An 18,821-nucleotide genomic window follows, 5' to 3' on the forward strand; every position below is an offset into this window, starting at 1 on the left:
AGAAACACTGACCGCTACCAAATAAATATTGACCCCAAATGTTTGTATCATTGCTTGTTTCCTGCCTGCTGTCTTGGGCTAACTCTGACTTGTCTTTATATTCTAGATACCATTTTGATATCCAACCCTTTGAGCAGTTATGGCCAGCTATTTTTATCTATATGATCCATCAGTCCTGTGGGAAAAACAGGTATGACTTAACTCTTTCTTTTCTTTCAGCTTTTAGTTATCTCTTGTTCCTTTACACTGCTGTTTCAGCTGAAATTAGACTGATATCACAAACTTTCATTCTTAGCCCTCTGGATTCTCTTGCCTCTGTTCTAATATCCACTTCCAACTCGTCCTAGGTGTCTTAGCAGCAGCTATTATCATAGGCCACAAGCTGTAACTCCCTCTGGAATCCAGCTAGTGTGGGCCCTAAGTTTGGCCTTTGGATGTTCCCATAGAAAAGATACAAGCAACAGAAGAAATGATTCAGAAATCAAACCCAGTAGTTGCCACTGAGCCATTACACTTTTATATTCAAATATTTTATATGTAACTCACAATCATAAATATTTTAGGCTGGTAGGGGAAGTCCAAGACTACTACTATTTATCATTTCTATAGTGCTGAAAAGTGAACGTAACACTATACCTTTAACATGTAAAAGACAGCCCATGCTCAGAAGAACTTACAATCTAATTTGGGCAGGCAAACAGGACATATAGGGTTGGGGAGTTCCTAGCAGAAAGGACAATAGGATAGACATAGGCATCTTATAGTAAGTGAGAGTTAGGAGTTGAAAGCAGCCTTGATAAATGGGCTTTTAGCTTAGATTTGAGTACTGCTACAGACAAAGCCTGACAATACGGATTCAGGCAGTCTGTTAAGAACATAAGAATTACCGCTGCTGGGTCAGACCAGTGGTCCATTGTGCCCAGCAGTCTGCTCACGCGGTGGCCCCCAGGTCAAAAACCAGTGCTCTAAATGAGTCCAGCCTCACCTGCGTACGTTCCAGTTTAGCAGGAACTTGTCCAACTTTGCCTTGAATCCCTGGAGGGTGTTTTCCCTTATAACAGACTCCGGAAGAGCGTTCCTGTTTTCTACCACTCTCTGGGTGAAGATTACGTTTGTATGGAATCTATCCCCTTTCAACTTTAGAGAGTGCCCTCTCGTTCTCATTACTTTGGAGAGGGTGAACAACCTGTCTTTATCTGCTAAGTCTATTCCCTTCAGTATTTTAAATGTTTCGATCATGTCCCCTCTCAGTCTCCTCTTTTCAAGGGAGAAGAGGCCCAGTTTCTCCAATCTCTTACTGTACGGCAACTCCTCCAGCCCCTTAACCATTTTAGTTGCTCTTCTCTGGACCCTGTCGAGTAATACATTGTCGTTCTTCATGTACGGTGACCAGTGCTGACGCACCATGGCCCGGTACAGCGGCATGATAACCTTCTCCGATCTGTTCGTGATCCCCTTCTTTATTATTCCTGGCATTCTCTTTGCCGCCGCTGCCGCCATTGAATGGACGGCTTCATCAACTTATCGATCAGAACTCCCAAGTCTCTTTCCTAGGAGGTCTCTCCAAGTACTGCCCGGACATCCTGAATTTGTACATGATATTTTTGTTACCGACATGCATCATTTTACACTTATCCATGTTGAACCTCATTTGCCATGTCAATGCCCATTTCTCAAGCTTGATTATATCACGTTGCAGATCTTTGCAATCCCCCTGTGTCTTCACTGCTCTGAATAACTTCGTATCATCCACAAATTTAATCACTTCACTCGTCATACCAATGTCCAGATCATTTATAAAGATGTTGAAGTGCACAGGTCCAAGCACTGAGCCCTGCGGCACCCCACTGGTGACGCTTTTCCAATCTGAGTATTGTCCATTTACGCCCATTCTCTGTTTTCTATCCGCCAACCAGTTTTTAATCCATGTGAGTATTTCACCCTTGATTCCATGGCTCGCAATTTATCGAAGTAGTCGTTCATGTGCGACCTTGTTGAACGCCTTCTGAAAATCCAGATATACAATGTTGACTGGGTCACCCTTGTCTATCTGCCTGTTAACTCCCTCGAAGAAGTGCAGCAAGTTCGTCAAGCAAGATCTTCCTTTGCTGAAGCCGTGCTGGCTGGTCCTCATCAGATTGGGTTCGTCAAGGTGGTCAATGATGCGGTCCTTTATCAGCGCCTCTACCATCTTTCCCGGTACTAAGGTCAGACTCACCAGTCTGTAGTTTCCAGGATCTCCCCTCAAACCTTTCTTGAAGATCGGTGTAACATTTGCCACTTTCCAGTCTTCCGGAATCCTTCCTGATTTGATCGACAGATTGGTTATTGGTTGAAACAGTTCAGCTATAATCCCTTTCAGTTCCTTGATTACCCTCGGATGGATGTCGTCCACTCAGAGGATTTATCATTTTTAAGCCTATCAATATGCCTGCATGCCTCTTCTAGACTGACCGTCAACCCAGTCAGTTTCCCATCTTTGTTTCTTTCGTATAGCCTGTCAGCTTCCGGTATGTGTTCAGTTTATCGGCGATGGCTTTGTCCTCCTTTAGCACTCCCTTTATTCCATGGTCATTCAGTAGTCCCACTGCTTCCTTTGCGGGTCGTTTCCCCTTAATATATCGAAAGAACTGCTTGAAGTTTTTTGCCTCCTTGGCTATTTTTTCATTGTAGTCTCTCTTGGCCCCTCTTACCGCCTTATGGCGCCTGCTTTGATGTTTGTGCTTTTTCCAGTTTTCATCCGTTTTTACCTTTTCCATTCCTTAAATGAAGTCTTCTTGTCTCTGATCGCTTCTTTTAGCGCTACAGTGAGCCACGCCGGTTCCTTATTCTTTTTCTTCTTGGATCCCTTGTTGATACGCAGTATATATAGATTTTGCGCCTTGATACTAGAAGATTAAGAAGAGGAAAAGCACTGTAAAAACGCTAGAGCAAGCATGGTCCCTTTTTAAGGGACCATGCTTGCTCTAGCGTTTTTACAGTGCTTTTCCTCTTCTTAATCTTCTTCCCCAGCATGAGTCTCATCCCTTCCTTTCGGAAGTTCAGTGTCGTGGCCGTCTTCTGGATCGATGTTTTGCCCTTGTGTCCAGGTTGAAGTGGATCATATTATGATCACTGCTTCCCAGCGTCCCATCTACTTCTACACCTTGCGCCAGTCCTCGTAGTCCATTTAGAATTAAGTCCAGAATTGCATTTTCTCTCGTATTTTCCTTGACAGGTTGTTCCAGGAAGCAATCGCCTACAGCATACAGGAACTTGGTCTCCCTTCCACAGCCGGAGGTGCCTAGGTTCCAGTCTATCCCCAGATAATTGAAGTCGCCCATGATCACTGCGTTGCCTCCCTTGCAGTTGCGTTTAATCTCGTCCTTTATTTCTCCATCAGTTTCTTCGGACTGCCCTGGGGGTCGGTAGTAGATGCCGATCTTCATTTCCTTTCCATTTGTTCCCGGAATTTTGGCCCATAGAGAATCTACCTTATTTTTAATTTTCGGCGTGTTCTCTCCGGTAGACTCAATTCCCTCTTTGATGTATAGGGCAATACCCCCACCTTTTTGACCCACTCTGTCTCTGCGGTATAGCTTGTATCCCGGTAGCACAGTGTCCCAGACGTTTTCCTCATTCTACCATGTTTCCGTAATGCCGATGATGTCCTGGTTATCTTTTTGTGCCATAGCTTCCAATTCCCCCATCTTATTCTTTAGGCTCCTTGCGTTTGTGTACATACACTTGAGTTTGTGGCTTACTTTCTTGCATTTCCTTCCCTCTTGTGTTCCTTTCGATCCGTCAGGATTTCTGCCTTGCCTATGATCCAGTGAGTCTTCCCCGCAATTTTCCTGCACGGTATCCTCTGGGTATACTGTTTCCCGAACCAACAACTCTTGGTCAACTGTCGGCTTTCCCCTTCTTCCTAGTTTTAAAAACTTCTCAATTTCTCTCTTGATGTTGCTTGCAAGTAGCCTCGTTCCGTCTCCGCTGAGGTGGAGTCCATCCTTCCTGCAGAGCTTGCTCTTCCCCCAGAACGTCATCCAGTTGCGCATAAAGTGGAATCCTTCTTCCTCACCCCAGCGCCTCATCCACGCTTTGACTGCTTGCAGCTCCATCTGCCTCTTCTCATCGGCCCTGGGTACCGGCAGGATCTCTGAGAATGCTCCCCTCGGCGTTCTGGTCTTCAGCTTCCTTCCTAGTATCCGGAACTGGTCCTTCAGTACTTCTCTGCTGTAGTTCCTGTTGGTCACTTTATTTGTCCCCACATGGATCACCACCGCTGTATCTTCCTCTTCCACGCTGATCCTGTCGATGTGGCTCACTATATCTTCTATCTTGGCTCCCGGTAGGCAGGTCACCAGCCGCTCCTGTCTTCCTCCTGCTATGTGGCTGTCGACTTGTCTGATGATGGAGTTCCCCATGATGATTGCTGTCCTCTCTATCTTCTCTTGTCTCTCCAGCCGCAGGTCCATGTCCCCGGTGTATGTCCATCTCTCCAGCCGTAGGTCCGTGTCCTCTGTGCACTTCCATCTTCCCTCATCCTGGCGTTGGTTTGCACCAGACTCATCTTCCTGTGGGTTCCCTCTGCTGTTTCCAGATCTCGCTGCTGTGTCGCCCATTTCTTCCTTGTGGTTGTCCTCCAGGTGGTCCTCACTCACTGAAGGTGTATCTTGGCAATTCCACTGTTGCTGGTGATTTTCCACAACCTCCCTGTATGCCTCTTCCATGAACTTTTCTAACTCCCAGACTTCTTCCTCAATGGTTTCCTCTGTCTTGAAGTTTTCTGCCTCTCTGTCCTCCTCCTCCACTGCTCGAAGTGCTTCTAGTTCCAGTAGTCTGCCTTCCAGGAGTCTAACTTGTTTCTTCAGGCCCTCCAGTTCCTTGCATCGAGTGCATACATAAGACCGCCTCCCAGAGGGGAGGTAGTCATACATATGGCAAACAGTGCAGAAAACTGGGTAGCTCAGCATCCTGTTTCTGTCTGCTGCTTCCATTGCTGTCCGCTTGCCAGTCTGCTGTCTGAAGTGGCTTCTCCCTGTTTCCTTATGTAGTGTCCTTGGTGTTACTGTGAGGTCTCTCACCTGATTTTAAACCTGATACTCTTGTTTGCTTGTTGCTTGTGTGTCTGCTGTGGTTGCCTTCTACTCTTCTTGCTTGCTTGTAGCTTGTGTGTGCTCTGAGTCTGCTGTGGTTGCTGTTCTACTCTTCTTTGCAGTGACTCGTCCCTTCTTAAGGCGCTCTCACTAAGGTGAACGCCTTTAACACTCACCTTCGACACACGCCAAATGGCTGAGTGCCATTGGCCCCTCCCCTTTTAAGGGGGGAGTTCCAGTGGATGACGTCGGGGGTAGGCAGAACTAACTCTAGCCACTGCCCCTTGCTCTCTCCTGCCTTCTGCTCTTTTCTCCCCCTCTTCTCTCCTCTCGCGTTTGCCTGCTTTCACCTGCTTTCCTCTCCTGCCTCCTGCTCACCTGCCAAAGCCTTTATTTGAGCGCCGTTGGCCCCTCCCCTTTTAAGGGGGATCTCCAGTAGATGACGTCAGGGGTGGGGGGAGCTAACCTTCGCCATTACCCCTTGCTCTCTCCTGCTTCTGCTTTTTTCTCCCCCTTTTCTCTCCTCTCGCGTTTGCCTGCTTTCACCTGTTTTCTTCTTCTGTAGTCTCCTCTCCTGCCTCGTGCTCGCCTGCCCGAGCCTTTAGTTGAGCACCGTTGGCCCCTCCATTTTAAAGGGGAGCTCCGGTTGATGACATCGGGGGGTGGGCCGAGCTAACTCTCGCCACTGCCTCTTGCTCTTTCCTGCCTTCTGCTTTTTCCTCCCTCCTCTTCTCTCCTCTCACGTTTGCCTGCTTTCACCTGCTTTCCTCTCCTGTAGTCTCCTGTCCTGCCTCCTGCCCAAGTTGTGATGATATAACACGTGTATACTGTATGTACTTGTATTGCAAGACCTTGCTTGTTTAGAACAGTCACTTCACTCCTGCAGTGTCAGAGAGAGAAGACCCATTGGCTCATTTGTGATGATGTGATGTGTGTATACTGTATTTACTTGTATTGTAAGACCTTGCTTGTTTATCAAGTTAAAATTTAATCAAATGTTTTGCTTGTCATGCAAAACATTTGCATACCAAGTTGCTTGCAATCCAAGGTTTTACTGTATCACTTCTGAAGTCTTTGGGCTTGCAGGTGGCTTATATATTTAAAGTACGCACAGTAGGGCTCACAATTAAAACAAAAAAAAAAAAACAGTTGAAGTGAAATTGGAACCTGGGTTCACTGCATTACAATAGGCTATTCCTCAAACCTACTTCCTGCTTTTGTTAAGAATGTCTTTAATACCTGAAGGTGTTATAGAGCCTGATATCCCCTTTTGGTTTCCCTTTCAGGAGAAAGGGAAAGGGACAGCAACCACTAGGGGGGATTAAGGAGGTATCACACCTTTCTTTGGACAGCTGCTCATAAAGGACACGTTTTTGTTCCCTGGGCATGCCTAAAACAGGTCTGAATAAAGAGTCCTTGCTTTTTCGATATGGATGTTTCTTCCCCTTTGGTAATCACTCTTGGGCATCCAAATATCGGGCCTTTCCTAATCCCAACCAGAACACGCCAACAATATGCTCCCTTGCTATTTTGACATACTGCAGTGTTGGAATCCCTCCTCTGTCTTTGCAAGATCGGTACTTGAACACTTCAAGTATATGGACATCCATTTTGGCCTTTTGAGATGTCCATATACTTCAAACATAAGCACCATAGTCTCCAAACCAATTTCTACTCATGAATTATTGTGGAGATAGGTAGCTTTTCACCAAAAATTTTAGAATGTGTGTAGAAATCACTTTTTAGACCCTTTGATGCACAAAGTTCAACTCACTGGACCAAATACTACCCTGCTCCTTGAGAGCTGCTGGTATTACCATTATCCACAACAGAGTAAGAAGGTCACTAGTTGTGACTCCCCCAAGATCTGTCTCACTATTAGTAGTTAATTAGAAAATTTTTACAAAAATTCCGGTGACTATTATACCTCGTTCAGTACATGATGATCAGCTGAGATTTATCTCAGGCCATTACATCTCTGATAATATCAAGAGAAAACTTAATTTGGAGGGTTAAGCAGGGGGAGATGCAATGAATTTGGCTGTCAATTCAGAAAAAAGTCTTCAGCAGTATATATTAGCCATGAATGATACAGGCTCTAGAGATGGGCATTGGAGGGAGATATTTAAATTAGGTCAAAGCATTGTATAAGACGCCGTTGACCTTTCTGAAAATTAAAGGGGGATATTCTGAATCCTTAAGCTAGAACAGACTAGGCAATGATGTCCAATGTCTCTTCATTGCTGTTCATTCTGGTAATGGAGCCTAGCTCAGACAGTAAGTAATATAGCCCAGTCACTTTCACTGAGTCTTGAGCTACAACTGAAAAAAGGCATAAATCAAAAACAAAGATTTCTCCCCCCCCCCCCCCCAAAAAAAAAAAAAAAAGCTAGAATGGTTTGGTTGGGTATCTGTCTTTTCTGATGACTTTGTCCAAAGCTGAGATTTAGAGCATTAACATTATGAATAAGATGATCAGGACAATTAAAGAGATATACCCTTTTGTTCAGGCTTAGCCTCATGTTAATACCTCATAATTAATTTAAACATCTGATTTAGAAACTGGAAAGAAGAGCAAGTTTAAGTTTATCTTGGCTAGGTAGATTAAGTGTTTCCTTTAAATAATCAATCATAGATAAATAACCCTACTTGATATGGATATCTACCAGGTCCAGTTGGTTTATTCTAAAATATCTTATATAAGGGAGAAAAAGACGTCAAACGCCCACAGCTGCTTATTGTTAGAACTTGTCTTGATAAGTCAGCTGTACGCGGGCTGTCGCCGGTCAAAACACCCCCTTTTTTAATTTAATATCTTTAATAATTCTTTTTCTCTTTTTTTCTGTGTATAATTTCTGTATTTTTTCAAATAACCATATAGGAACCCTTTACCCAATATTGTTTTGTACTTAGCTTGGGATATATTATTGTGAGAAAAATCAACAGTACTGGGCTGTATAGTAAATATAAATGTTCATTTTTATCTGACCTTTACTAACCTCTTGAAACCCATCCTTGGACTCCCTAGGGGTCCACAGACCCCAGATTAAGAACACCTGGCCTAGAAGTATTTAATAACAGATTCTGGCCAGAGATTCCTTTATTGGTATCTAATTGACTGGATCTTATTATGTTTTCCCATTAAGCTTTGAACTTGAAAAGTTGTGTCGTTTTACAATGTCTGTTAAGAAGAACTATCGCCGTGTGCCCTACCACAACTGGAAGCATGCAGTCACGGTGGCACATTGTATGTACGTCATACTTCACAACAACAAAGGGCTATTTACGGACCTGGAGGTAAGATGGAGGAGTAGATCCTAACCGACATGTCATGTGGTCATCAAAACGCATGTTTAAAGTAGCTATGTGTGGTTGTGATAGCTGGTGGCCTGTACTCAAAAACTATCCTTCTTAATTCTGTTCTGTCCAATGATTGAACTGTTTTGTTTTAAATGAATGGTTTTCTTTCCTGTTTAATTGTCTGGTGTTCTTTTTCTACTCTTTTGTTAGTCTGTAAACTGCCTTGGTCTACTTGTCTAGTAAAAGCAGTATAGTAAGTTTCAGAAAAATGTTTCATTTTATCCAACAAATAGATTTTATATTTGCCAGTAAATATAAACATAACCACATTGGCATGCTTAGTGGAAAACCTGTCATGAAAGAAATACCTTTCCCATGTCATTTGAAAGGAAAAAAAAATTCCAAAGAAAAGGAAAAAGCACCGGGGCTTTTCTGTCCTGTTCAGACAAGTCCCTTGTCCCTCTATGTACAGGATCTGACTTGGTCACTCTTTCTCTAGGGGCTTCTTTGTCTGTCTGAAATTCCAGGGAATAAAATCCATAAAGGAAAATGGTGATGCATTTATGCAAGCCGGCTTTCTCTACTCTCTTTCCAAAATAAATATGTCACTTTGGGTCTCAGTATGGTTTTGACTGATACAAGATTGCATTACTATACCATAGCTCAAGGTTTCATTGGTTTTGATTACTTCTTCTGGGTGTTGTTTCATAGACTGTGCATTCCATAAGAGTAATATTTTCTGGATGGGGATAGCAAACTCTGCAAAAGAAATTGTCACCCTTCCTTAACTCTTGGAAGTATAAAACATGGCAGGTTATCTTGTTGCTTAGATAAATCATTTAGGGGTCCTTTTATTAGGGCGCACTAACCGATTTAGCGCTTGCTAAATGCTAAGGCATCTATATTGTATGGGTGTCTTAGCATTTATACAACCGTATAATAGTCCTCTGTAAAATAGTCGTATAAAACATACAATCTGGTAAATATGGGTAACCAAATACAGATCATATGATCCAGTGTAAACAGAGGAACCAACAGTATAACTAATGAAATGATCAGTAAAAGATCAATGAGATAACTAGTAGAATAAACAATAACACTACCCAGAGACATGAAGGAAGGGCCCTTATAAGAAGGAGAATATAATCATGCACTCAAGTATTTTCTCTATCGGTTCCAGCAGGCTCACAATCTAACTGTGGTATCTGGGGCAGTGGCACAATCACTCCGTCATCACCTGACCATTCATTTAAATGAATGGTCGGGTGACAACGGAGTGATTGTGGGAAACTATGCTTGATAAAGCGTTAAATACACTAAATATGTCGGATCCGAGTTTCCCCCATCATAAAAACTGAAATAAGTCATAAGACTTTAATACATATGTAAAAGTATTTGAACAGTAGCACTTTTTAAGCACTTTGAAACTATCGCACTTTAAAATACTGCACTTAAATTGAAATCTGATTGGGATAAAAAAGTGGGCCAGTGAGAAGACAACACGTCAAGCTTATTGCTGTGATAACTATTGGATCGATGAGCGGTGTTTCTGAGGTTCGAAGCTTTAGAAAAGTTATGAAATCTTTAGTTATCAAGATTGATTAAATCATATATTGCAACGGATATATATTACTTGGAATATGAGGTACTTACATGCACAATCATATGCATATTAGTGAGAGCACATAATCTAGGAACCACAAACAAATACAAACTTTTTTGACTGTAATATCAAACACTGTTGTTGCAACCCAATGGCAGTGAAACCAGGTAAAATGGAGTTTTTCTTCCTTCTGTTCTGGGGAGCAAAGGGAAAGGGAATTGGTTACCAGAAGTACATTTCCATGCTCCTCGGAGAGAGTAACCAAGACAAGAAGGAAAGGTCTCCAGTAGTGGAAACCCTGAAATCTCTTGTCTGGAGATGTGGTGGGAATGTCTTGTGGTATGCCAAAGGACCACTCCCTGTGGCGTAGACATAACATTAAAAATATAAGACTAAGATAAGCATAACATTAAACATGTAACAAAATACCTGTCTTCTGAAATGACTGAATCAAGTAGCATAAAACTAACAAATGAGAACCTGATGGGGCTGATGGAGAGAGAAAGAGAGACCTTATTCTGCCTTCCAAGGTTCTTGTCCAAGGTCCTGGCTAAAGGAGAATATTGCTGAGCGAGCAAGAGAAAGTTAGGGAGGGTCAGATGTATTAATCTTATCTAGAGAAACACTTAGAAGAGGTGGTGACTGCTTAAGACTAAATAATTTGTTATGGACTTGGATAGAACTAAATGCCTGCAAGATGATATGAACTGTTAAATGTCAAATTAATTTTATGTTTTATCTGGGAATTGCACCACAATTGTGCCACACGATGGGAGAATTGCAGACTCTGGTGGCCTTAGCATGGAAGATAAGAGAAGAAGGGTAGGGTGACTAACCTAAGGGCAGTGTTTCTTGGGTTATGCATATTTCATGATATTTTCTTCCTGCCAGTCTCCTTTCCAGTCAGCTTTTTTTTTTTTTTTTTTTGCTTTCTGTAACCTTTCTTAGAGCCTGCAGCTCTATTGGTAGATTCCTGCCTATTTCCATTGATTTCATTGCAGAATCAGTGCTCTCTGCTGACCTAAATCTTTCTATGAGCGTTGGAGAAGTTACCGCTGCTGCCGCCACTAAAACCCACGCTACGTGTTAGTAAAGGAGGGGGGGGGGTATGTTCCTTAGTCTGTAAGAAAAATACTTTACATCCATCCCAGAATATGTTTTCTCAGAACCTTTCTCTCTGTTCCTGAAGTATGGTTATAAATTAAAACAATTATTTTGAAAGCTCGGAGAAAGATGCAAACAAGAAGTCAGAAGTCCTTTGTTCTTCTTGCTGTTGTTTTTAACATCAGCTTGTCTCTCTTCACCATCTTTTGAAGCGTAAAGGTCTTCTGATTGCATGTCTGTGCCATGACTTGGATCACAGGGGCTACACCAACAGCTACTTACAGAAATTTGAACATCCACTCGCAGCTCTCTACTCCACCTCCACCATGGAACAACACCACTTCTCCCAGACGGTATCCATCCTACAAGTAAGGCTACGAAAGGTGATGTTTATAAAGCATGTGCATGCTTTTTGAAGTTCTACATGGAGAACGGGTGCACTGTTAATACTGCCATCTGTAGACTAGGTGTGGGGTGTTTTTGTTTGTCGTTTTCTTATTTCTGCACTTAAAGCTCCAGCCTAAAGAGGTAGAATTAGCTGTTTTGCCTGGGTTGATAGTGCAAGGGCCGCTTGCTTTCGGATTTAATGCTTCTCTGCATAAAAAATGCAAATCCTTTCTGTGTTACTAGTTGATTTTTTTTTGTAATGACTGTAGTTGAAGTATCTATATGTTACCTGTTCTGAGTAAGAGAAGAAAGGGAGTCAGGACAACAGTGGCATTTTCATTGCATGCCTGGGTCATTAGTGTGATTTAGAACAGGCATTTGATTTCTCTTTGTGTCATTCTGGCCATTTATAATTGGTAATAGCAGGAATAAATAACATTTGTGATCCCATGAATCAAATTTTGCATGTTTTGAGTAGGGCCGTAGATTAATCGTATTAACTCATGCAATTAATATGTTAATTTTCTGTGCAATAAAAAATTTTAATTGTACTAGTGCAGGCGCAACCTGCCAAGTATCTTACGCTTCACCTCCATCTTCTCTCCACCCCCAGTGATTTGGCATCTCTCTCTCACTTCCCTCCTCCCCCTCTGGCCATTTTCTAAACTGGCCTCCGTCACAGGCAGCGCCTGTAATTGAAGCAGGCTTCCTCCGCTAGCCCCACAAGCTTTACTGAGGTGAGCCTTGCCTTCTCTGCTGCAACTTCCTGTTTCTGCAAGGGTGGGATGTAGCTGCAGGAAGGCTCTTGGAGCTGGCTGAGGAAGCCTGCTTACTTTGCAGACACAAGGCAAATAATGCAGTTAATTGAAGATTAATTTTTTTGAGAGGTGTAGGATTGGTAGAGTGGGAGACAAGGATGATGGCAGTGTTGCACTTTATTTTCCTTGACTAGGACCCACTCCCAAGAATATTGCTGCACAGTATGAATCTAGTACTGTTTGATTATCATGTGTTGTCATCCTGTAGGTTTTAAATGTGCCCTGCAATATAAATCTTATAACTGCTCTAGCAAAGTTCAGTCTAAAGACAAAAATGTGACTTTATGTTTGACAGTGAAGACATGTGTGATAATGCTTAATTATAATATTTAGGGGTTTGTTCTGTAACATTGCAGGGCCTTGATTTTAACCTCATTAACCTCTTCCTTTACAAAGCTATGCTAGCGTTTTAAGCACTGGCTGCCGCAGTAACAGGTCCGACGCTCATAGAATTCCTATGAGCGTCTGAGCTGTTACCGCGGCAGCCGGCACTAAAAACGCTAGTGCTACCTTGAGAAATTTTGATACTTCAACCATTTCGATACTTCAACTATTTCAACATGGATTTCATTCGAATTTCAGCACCGAAACCTTGCTGATCTCCCTACTTTCAAAAACTCAACAATTATGATTACAAAATAAATATGCTATTTTGCTTCAGTTTGATCTATCTGCGGTGTTTGATCACGACATTCTGCTTTACTGACTCTCAGACCTCGGTCTCAATCAGGCTGTTCTTGACTGGTTTTCCAAATTCTTATCGTCTCGTTCCTATTCAGTCAACATTAAAGATGACATCTCAAAATCCTGGTGGCCCCCTTGTGGGACCCTCAGGGTTCTCCACTTTCCCCAATCCTGTTCAATCTCTATATGACTACATTGAACCTTTACAAGTTGTCAGTTTGGGAAACACTGTTCACCTATGCGGATGATATCTTTATATTGATTGAGATTGATTCAGATCTCACCAGTCTAACTTTCAAAATAAATCATTGTATCTCCAAACTCCAAGCCTGGGCTATGTCTGTCCAGATGAAGCTAAATGCTGCAGAAACAAAACTTTTATGGCTAGGCCCAAAATTGGACTGTCTTTCTCCAACTGTACTTTGGATTCCGGGGGTCTCCCTGCAGATCAAGTTCCCTTCCAAGATATTGAGGGTTCTCATAGACTCTTCTCTTACTTTTAAGGATCAAATAAACTCTCTTGTCAAGAAGTGCTTTTTTATCCTTCGAATGCTGAGGAAGGTCCGAACTCTTTTCCATCAAGAACACTTTTCTGTTCTGGTCCAATCTATTATATTATCCCGGTTAGATTACTGTATTGCTATCTATCTCTAGGTGCCTCTTGCATAGGAGAATCTATAAGCATTCCATAATAAAGGGACAAGAGAGATGAAGATACCATATAGAATTTTAAAAGTAATACATGCACATTTAAAGTGAATCCTGAGATGGACCGGAAGCCAGTGAAGGTTCAGAAGCAAAGGAGACATATAGTCAAATTTGCTTTTTCCAAAGATTAATTTCGCAATGGTATTTTATATCATTTAGAGTCTTTGAACCTGCCTTCAAAGACTCTAAATGATATAAAATACCGTTGCGAAATTAATCTTTGGAAAAAGCAAGTTTGACTATATGTCTCCTTTGCTTCTGAACCTTCACTGGCTTCCGGTCCATCTCAGGATTCACTTTAAATGTGCATGTATTACTTTTAAAATTCTATATGGTATCTTCATCTCTCTTGTCCCTTTATTATGGAATGCTTATAGATTCTCCTATGCAAGAGGCACCCAACAATTCAAACTCTCCCTTCCTTCAGTGAAAAGAATCAAGAATTTTAGTCAATCCTTAGTTTTCTAATTTTCTCAAATATGGAACAACCTTCCCCTTATCTTAAGGGGTGGGTCCTGGTCCTTTTCAACTTTTTCGCAAATTTTATTTGCCAAATACTTCGGAAATCAGTCACATTGATATTTTGTGACCATTACTTTTTTTGTATTTCTTTTAGTTACTGTTAATCGAGTTGAGCTCCATTTTGGTTAAAGACCCAGTAAACAAAGCTAAGTTTTAGTTTAGTTAAAATTCATAAAAAGCAACATATGAATCACAATTAACATGTATTTATAGTATATTGAAGTTATACAAAGATGATCACAGAAGGTTTAGAAATGAGTAGTTTTTTGAGATTTGCAATTATATTATAAGTTACTTTCACATTGGGCAAGAAAGCAATTTTGTCCCAGTGGCTGGCCAGTGAACCGCCGACTTATAGTCAATGGAGATCATTAATGATTATGCATGCTTCTTTGGAGCGACGACACTTTTTCGAGCTGGACACTGGTCCTGGTTGCAGATTCTGCTGGATTTGGGAGCGCTTCTGGTTGAGTCTTACGCCAGTTGCTCACAGTCAACTGTTGAATTTATAGCTTGAGTATTCTTTATATCCTGTCCTCGGGATTCCTTTTATTCTGGGTGGGGGGTGGGGGGGGAGTTGGGGGGAGGAGACGTTCTCTTTGTGCATAAATGTAAGTGTTATGCTTTGTATTGCTGTTGCTTTTTGCTTGCACACCAAAAATTAATAAATACATTTAAACATAAGTCACTTTCACAAATCAGCTCCCAGATGTACTGTATTTTTCGCTCCATAAGACACTGTTTTCCACCCAAAAGTGGGTAGAAATGTCGGTGCGTCTTATACAGTGAAGATACAGATTTTTACCCCCCCTATTTTTACCCCCCCCCAGATTTTTAAACCCCCCACCCTCCCGTATCTTTTTTAATTCCCCTTATATCCTGGTGGTCCAGCGTGTATCGGCAGGAGCGAGCTTTCCACGCTCCTGCTTCGGCCCACGCCAATCTCTGAATGGCTGCCTCAGTTCTCACGAGACTTGCGAGAACTGACGTCAGCTATTCAGAGAGCGGCACGGGGCCAGGCAGGAGCACAGAAAGTTTGCTCCTTTCAATACACACTGGACCATCAAGATATAAGGGGAATTTAAAAAGGTACGGGGGCTGTTTTAAAAAAGGTATGACGGGGGGGGGTAAAACATGTATAATGGGGTGTTTTGAAAAGGTACTTGGGGGGATTTAAAAAGATACTGTGGGGGGCTAAAAAATTGTTACTTGGCTGGGACGGATCTTTCCTGTCCTGGCCTACCACTAGATCATCAGAGGGGGGACAGGGTTCAGAGCCTGACAGGGAGGGGGGACAGGGTGCAGAGCCTGGCAAGGAATGTGGGGGGCTGGGTGCAGAGTCTGGTATATATTAGTACACAATTTGGTTCAGAAATATTTTTTCTTGTTTTCCTCCTCTAAATCTAGGATGCGTCTTATGGTCAAGTGCATCTTATGGCGCAAAAAATACGGTAGTCTCCCATTATGTTCTCATATTGTTCTTAGTAGTGGCATTAAAAGTCCAGTATATCCTGGTGGAAGCGTTCACTTTGCTTCTCTGAGTATGCTCCCATGTTCTCCTTGAATGTCTCAAGATGATCATTAAGATCATAGACTTTGAGAGACATCTTACAGTCCATTTTACTGTAATTCTTCACCAGATTCTCAACCAATTCCATGTAGTTTTCGGCCTTGTGATTGTCCAGGAAGACCTGAAATCACTGCAACAAATCTGTTCTAAGCTGATTTCTCCTGGCATTGAGTTTCTGGGTTTTCAGAACAAGCTAATTCATAGCCAATTAAGTGTGTTTTTCAGCACTTAACCATCTGTGGGTTACAGCATAAAGATAGGACTGGCTTTTATCTAGTCCTATTTATATGCCAACTTTGCCCCTGGGATACCACTAAAATAGCCAGTTTTCAGTTTGGTGCAAAATCATTGTTTTCAGTGGGGGGGGGGGAGTTGGGGGGAGGAGACGTTCTCTTTGTGCATAAATGTAAGTGTTATGCTTTGTATTGCTGTTGCTTTTTGCTTGCACACCAAAAATTAATAAATACATTTAAACATAAGTCACTTTCACAAATCAGCTCCCAGATGTACTGTATTTTTCGCTCCATAAGACACACTGTTTTCCACCCAAAAGTGGGTAGAAATGTCGGTGCGTCTTATACAGCGAAGATACAGATTTTTCCCCCCCCCCCCCCCATACCTGGATAAATGCTACTCAGAATTAGTGGTAAGACCCAAACAGGCAATTTAACTTGGCAGGAGCCATTTCTGTCTGGTTAAATTGCTTTGAATATCAACCCCATAGTCCTTTGTGAGAAAATGATGAGGCATAGCTTCATTTAATTTAATGTAACACTGTTAGTAATGAGTTTGAAGAGATAAAAAATAACTTGCACAGCTTCCCTCTGTTTACTGGAGATTCCATATGAAACTCTGACCACCAGGAATATTGCTTATAGGTAATCATTTTACCATGCAGTAGCGGGGGGAGGAGGGGGAGCTTTATTGCAAAGGAAGGTGCATTTAATTTCATTTTCTTTAGTGCAAGAGTTAAAGCAGGGGTCAGGAACCTTTTTGGCTGAGAGAGCCATAAACATGACATATTTCAAAATGTAATTCCGTGAGAGCCATACAATATGTTTAAAACTAAATACAAGTAAATGTGTGCTTTATGTAAGACCAACACTTTTAAAGTACAATAAGTCTCTGAATTCTTTTTAATAACGTTGTTATGCTGTTGCTAACCAATGATGAATAAAGTAGTTCTTACCATTAATGCGACTTCTGGTGCTGCATGGTTTTGCTGATGGCTTTGTAGTCTGGTTGATACATGGTGAGATTAAGTTTCATGCAGGCGTTGAGACTTCCATCTGTTAAACGTGATCTTAGGTTGGTTTTAATGTTCTTTAGATGTGAGAAAGACTGTTCACATGCATACGTAGAGCCAAACATTGTCAGTACAGCAATACTCACACGCTGCAGTGTGTGATATGAGACGGGAAGCGCGTTCCAAGTTTTGACAATCAGCTGGTCTGCGGGTTGAAGTTTTTTCATTTCTCCCCACTTGTGTTTGCTCGCCAACTCTGCTTGCTGTCATGCAAGTATTTCCGAATCTTCATTCAGTGACTTGAACTTATTGACTTGAACTTATTCACCCACATGTCTGAGGCCTTCAGGTCAACAGCTTGGAGCTCAGAATCTCTGACGGAGACACCAGGGATGTAACTCAGGTCGGCGCTGTCCACTGCGCACTCGTGTGGATGGGTGATGAACTTAAAAAGACGAGCGTGCTCACGAAATTCTCCAAAGCGCGCTTTGAATGACTGTAGGAGATTAGATGTGAAGCCCGCTAGCTGCTGAAGATCAAGATGTTGAGCAGGGTCACTTGCTGTGCATGCATCTTTAAACTCTTCCAGTTTTTCAAAGTGTAGTAAACGACCTGTTTCAATGTTGGCGATGAAGAGTTCTAGCTTGTTTTCAAATGCAAACACTGCTTGTTGAAGGGATAAGACTGTATTTCCAACGCCTTGCATTTTCACATTGAGCTGGTTCAGATGTTCAGTTATGTCCACGAGATAGTAGAACTTCAGGAACCACTCAGTGTTAGCTAACTCAGGATGCTCAACGTTTTTCATCTTAAGAAAAGTCCGCATTTCGCTCAGACAAGCTGCGAAATGGCTGAACACCTTCCCTCTTGACAACCAACGCACATTGTTGTGCAGAAGCAGACCAGGATATTTATTCCCAACTTCATCCAGCAGTGTTTTAAACTGGCGATCATTTAAAGCTCGGGCAACAATAAGTTGACCACCTGAATGACCAGCGACATCACCTCACCAAGCTGCTCGCCACACATCTGAGCACAAAGCACCTCCTGATGTAGGATGCAGTGAAAACTTAGGATGGGTCTCTTTTCATGTTCACGAAGAAGCGCTACGAATCCTCTGTTTTTCCCCACCATGCACGAAGCACCATCAGTACACACCGAAATAAGTTTATCCATCTACAGATTTTGTTCTTTAGCGAGCTCAGTGAAAGACTTGAATAAATCCTCCCCTCTTGTTGTCCCTTTCATAGGCAAAACAGCAAGACTTTCCTCACGTAGTGTGTCACCGACAGCATACCTTGCAATCACACTGAACTGGGATAAATGGCTTATGTCTGTCGACTCATCCAAAGCGAGAGAAAATAATGGTGCTGCATTTATGTCCTTCACTTGTGTTGCCTCAATTTGATTTGCCATCATGATGGTACGATCATGAACAGTTCTTGCCGACAGAGGCATGTCTTTTATTCGTTTGATTATCTTGTCTTTATCCGAAAAGTCGTCAAAAAGTTAATTGGCAACATCAAGCATGAATGTTTTGGCATACTTCCCATCGTGAATGGCTTTCCGTTTCTCACAATTGCTAAAGCACCAGCAGAGCTAGCCGAATTCCAGTCACCTTGTTGGGTCCAAACACAGAGTTGCTGCTGACTAGCGTGTACTCTGCACAATAGCTCTTGACATGCTTTCTTCCTGCTGTCCTCCACAGGATATTTCAATGCAAATGTAGTATGACGTGTGTCGAAGTGCCGCTTTATATGTGACCGTTTCATCGATTCAATTTTATCATTGCACACTAGAC

General features: G+C 42.2%; 1 protein-coding gene across 7 annotated transcripts in view; it reads left to right on the forward strand.

The window, feature by feature from the left end:
• The window catches only part of PDE10A (phosphodiesterase 10A), a 590,210-nt gene that overhangs the window by 494,308 nt on the left and 77,081 nt on the right, over positions 1-18,821 (forward strand). For 4 of the 7 annotated variants that reach the window (XM_033937273.1, XM_033937274.1, XM_033937279.1 and 1 more), the window contains 3 exons: positions 107-190; positions 8,225-8,375; positions 11,298-11,468. In XM_033937273.1, coding sequence (XP_033793164.1) covers positions 107-190; positions 8,225-8,375; positions 11,298-11,468 — 406 coding nt within the window. The remainder of the gene's footprint in view (positions 1-106; positions 191-8,224; positions 8,376-11,297; positions 11,469-18,821) is intronic. The other 3 variants (XM_033937275.1, XM_033937276.1, XM_033937278.1) reach the window with 2 other exon arrangements.

Source organism: Geotrypetes seraphini, chromosome 3 (assembly GCF_902459505.1).
Source record: "Geotrypetes seraphini chromosome 3, aGeoSer1.1, whole genome shotgun sequence".
Lineage (NCBI taxonomy): Eukaryota > Metazoa > Chordata > Amphibia > Gymnophiona > Dermophiidae > Geotrypetes > Geotrypetes seraphini.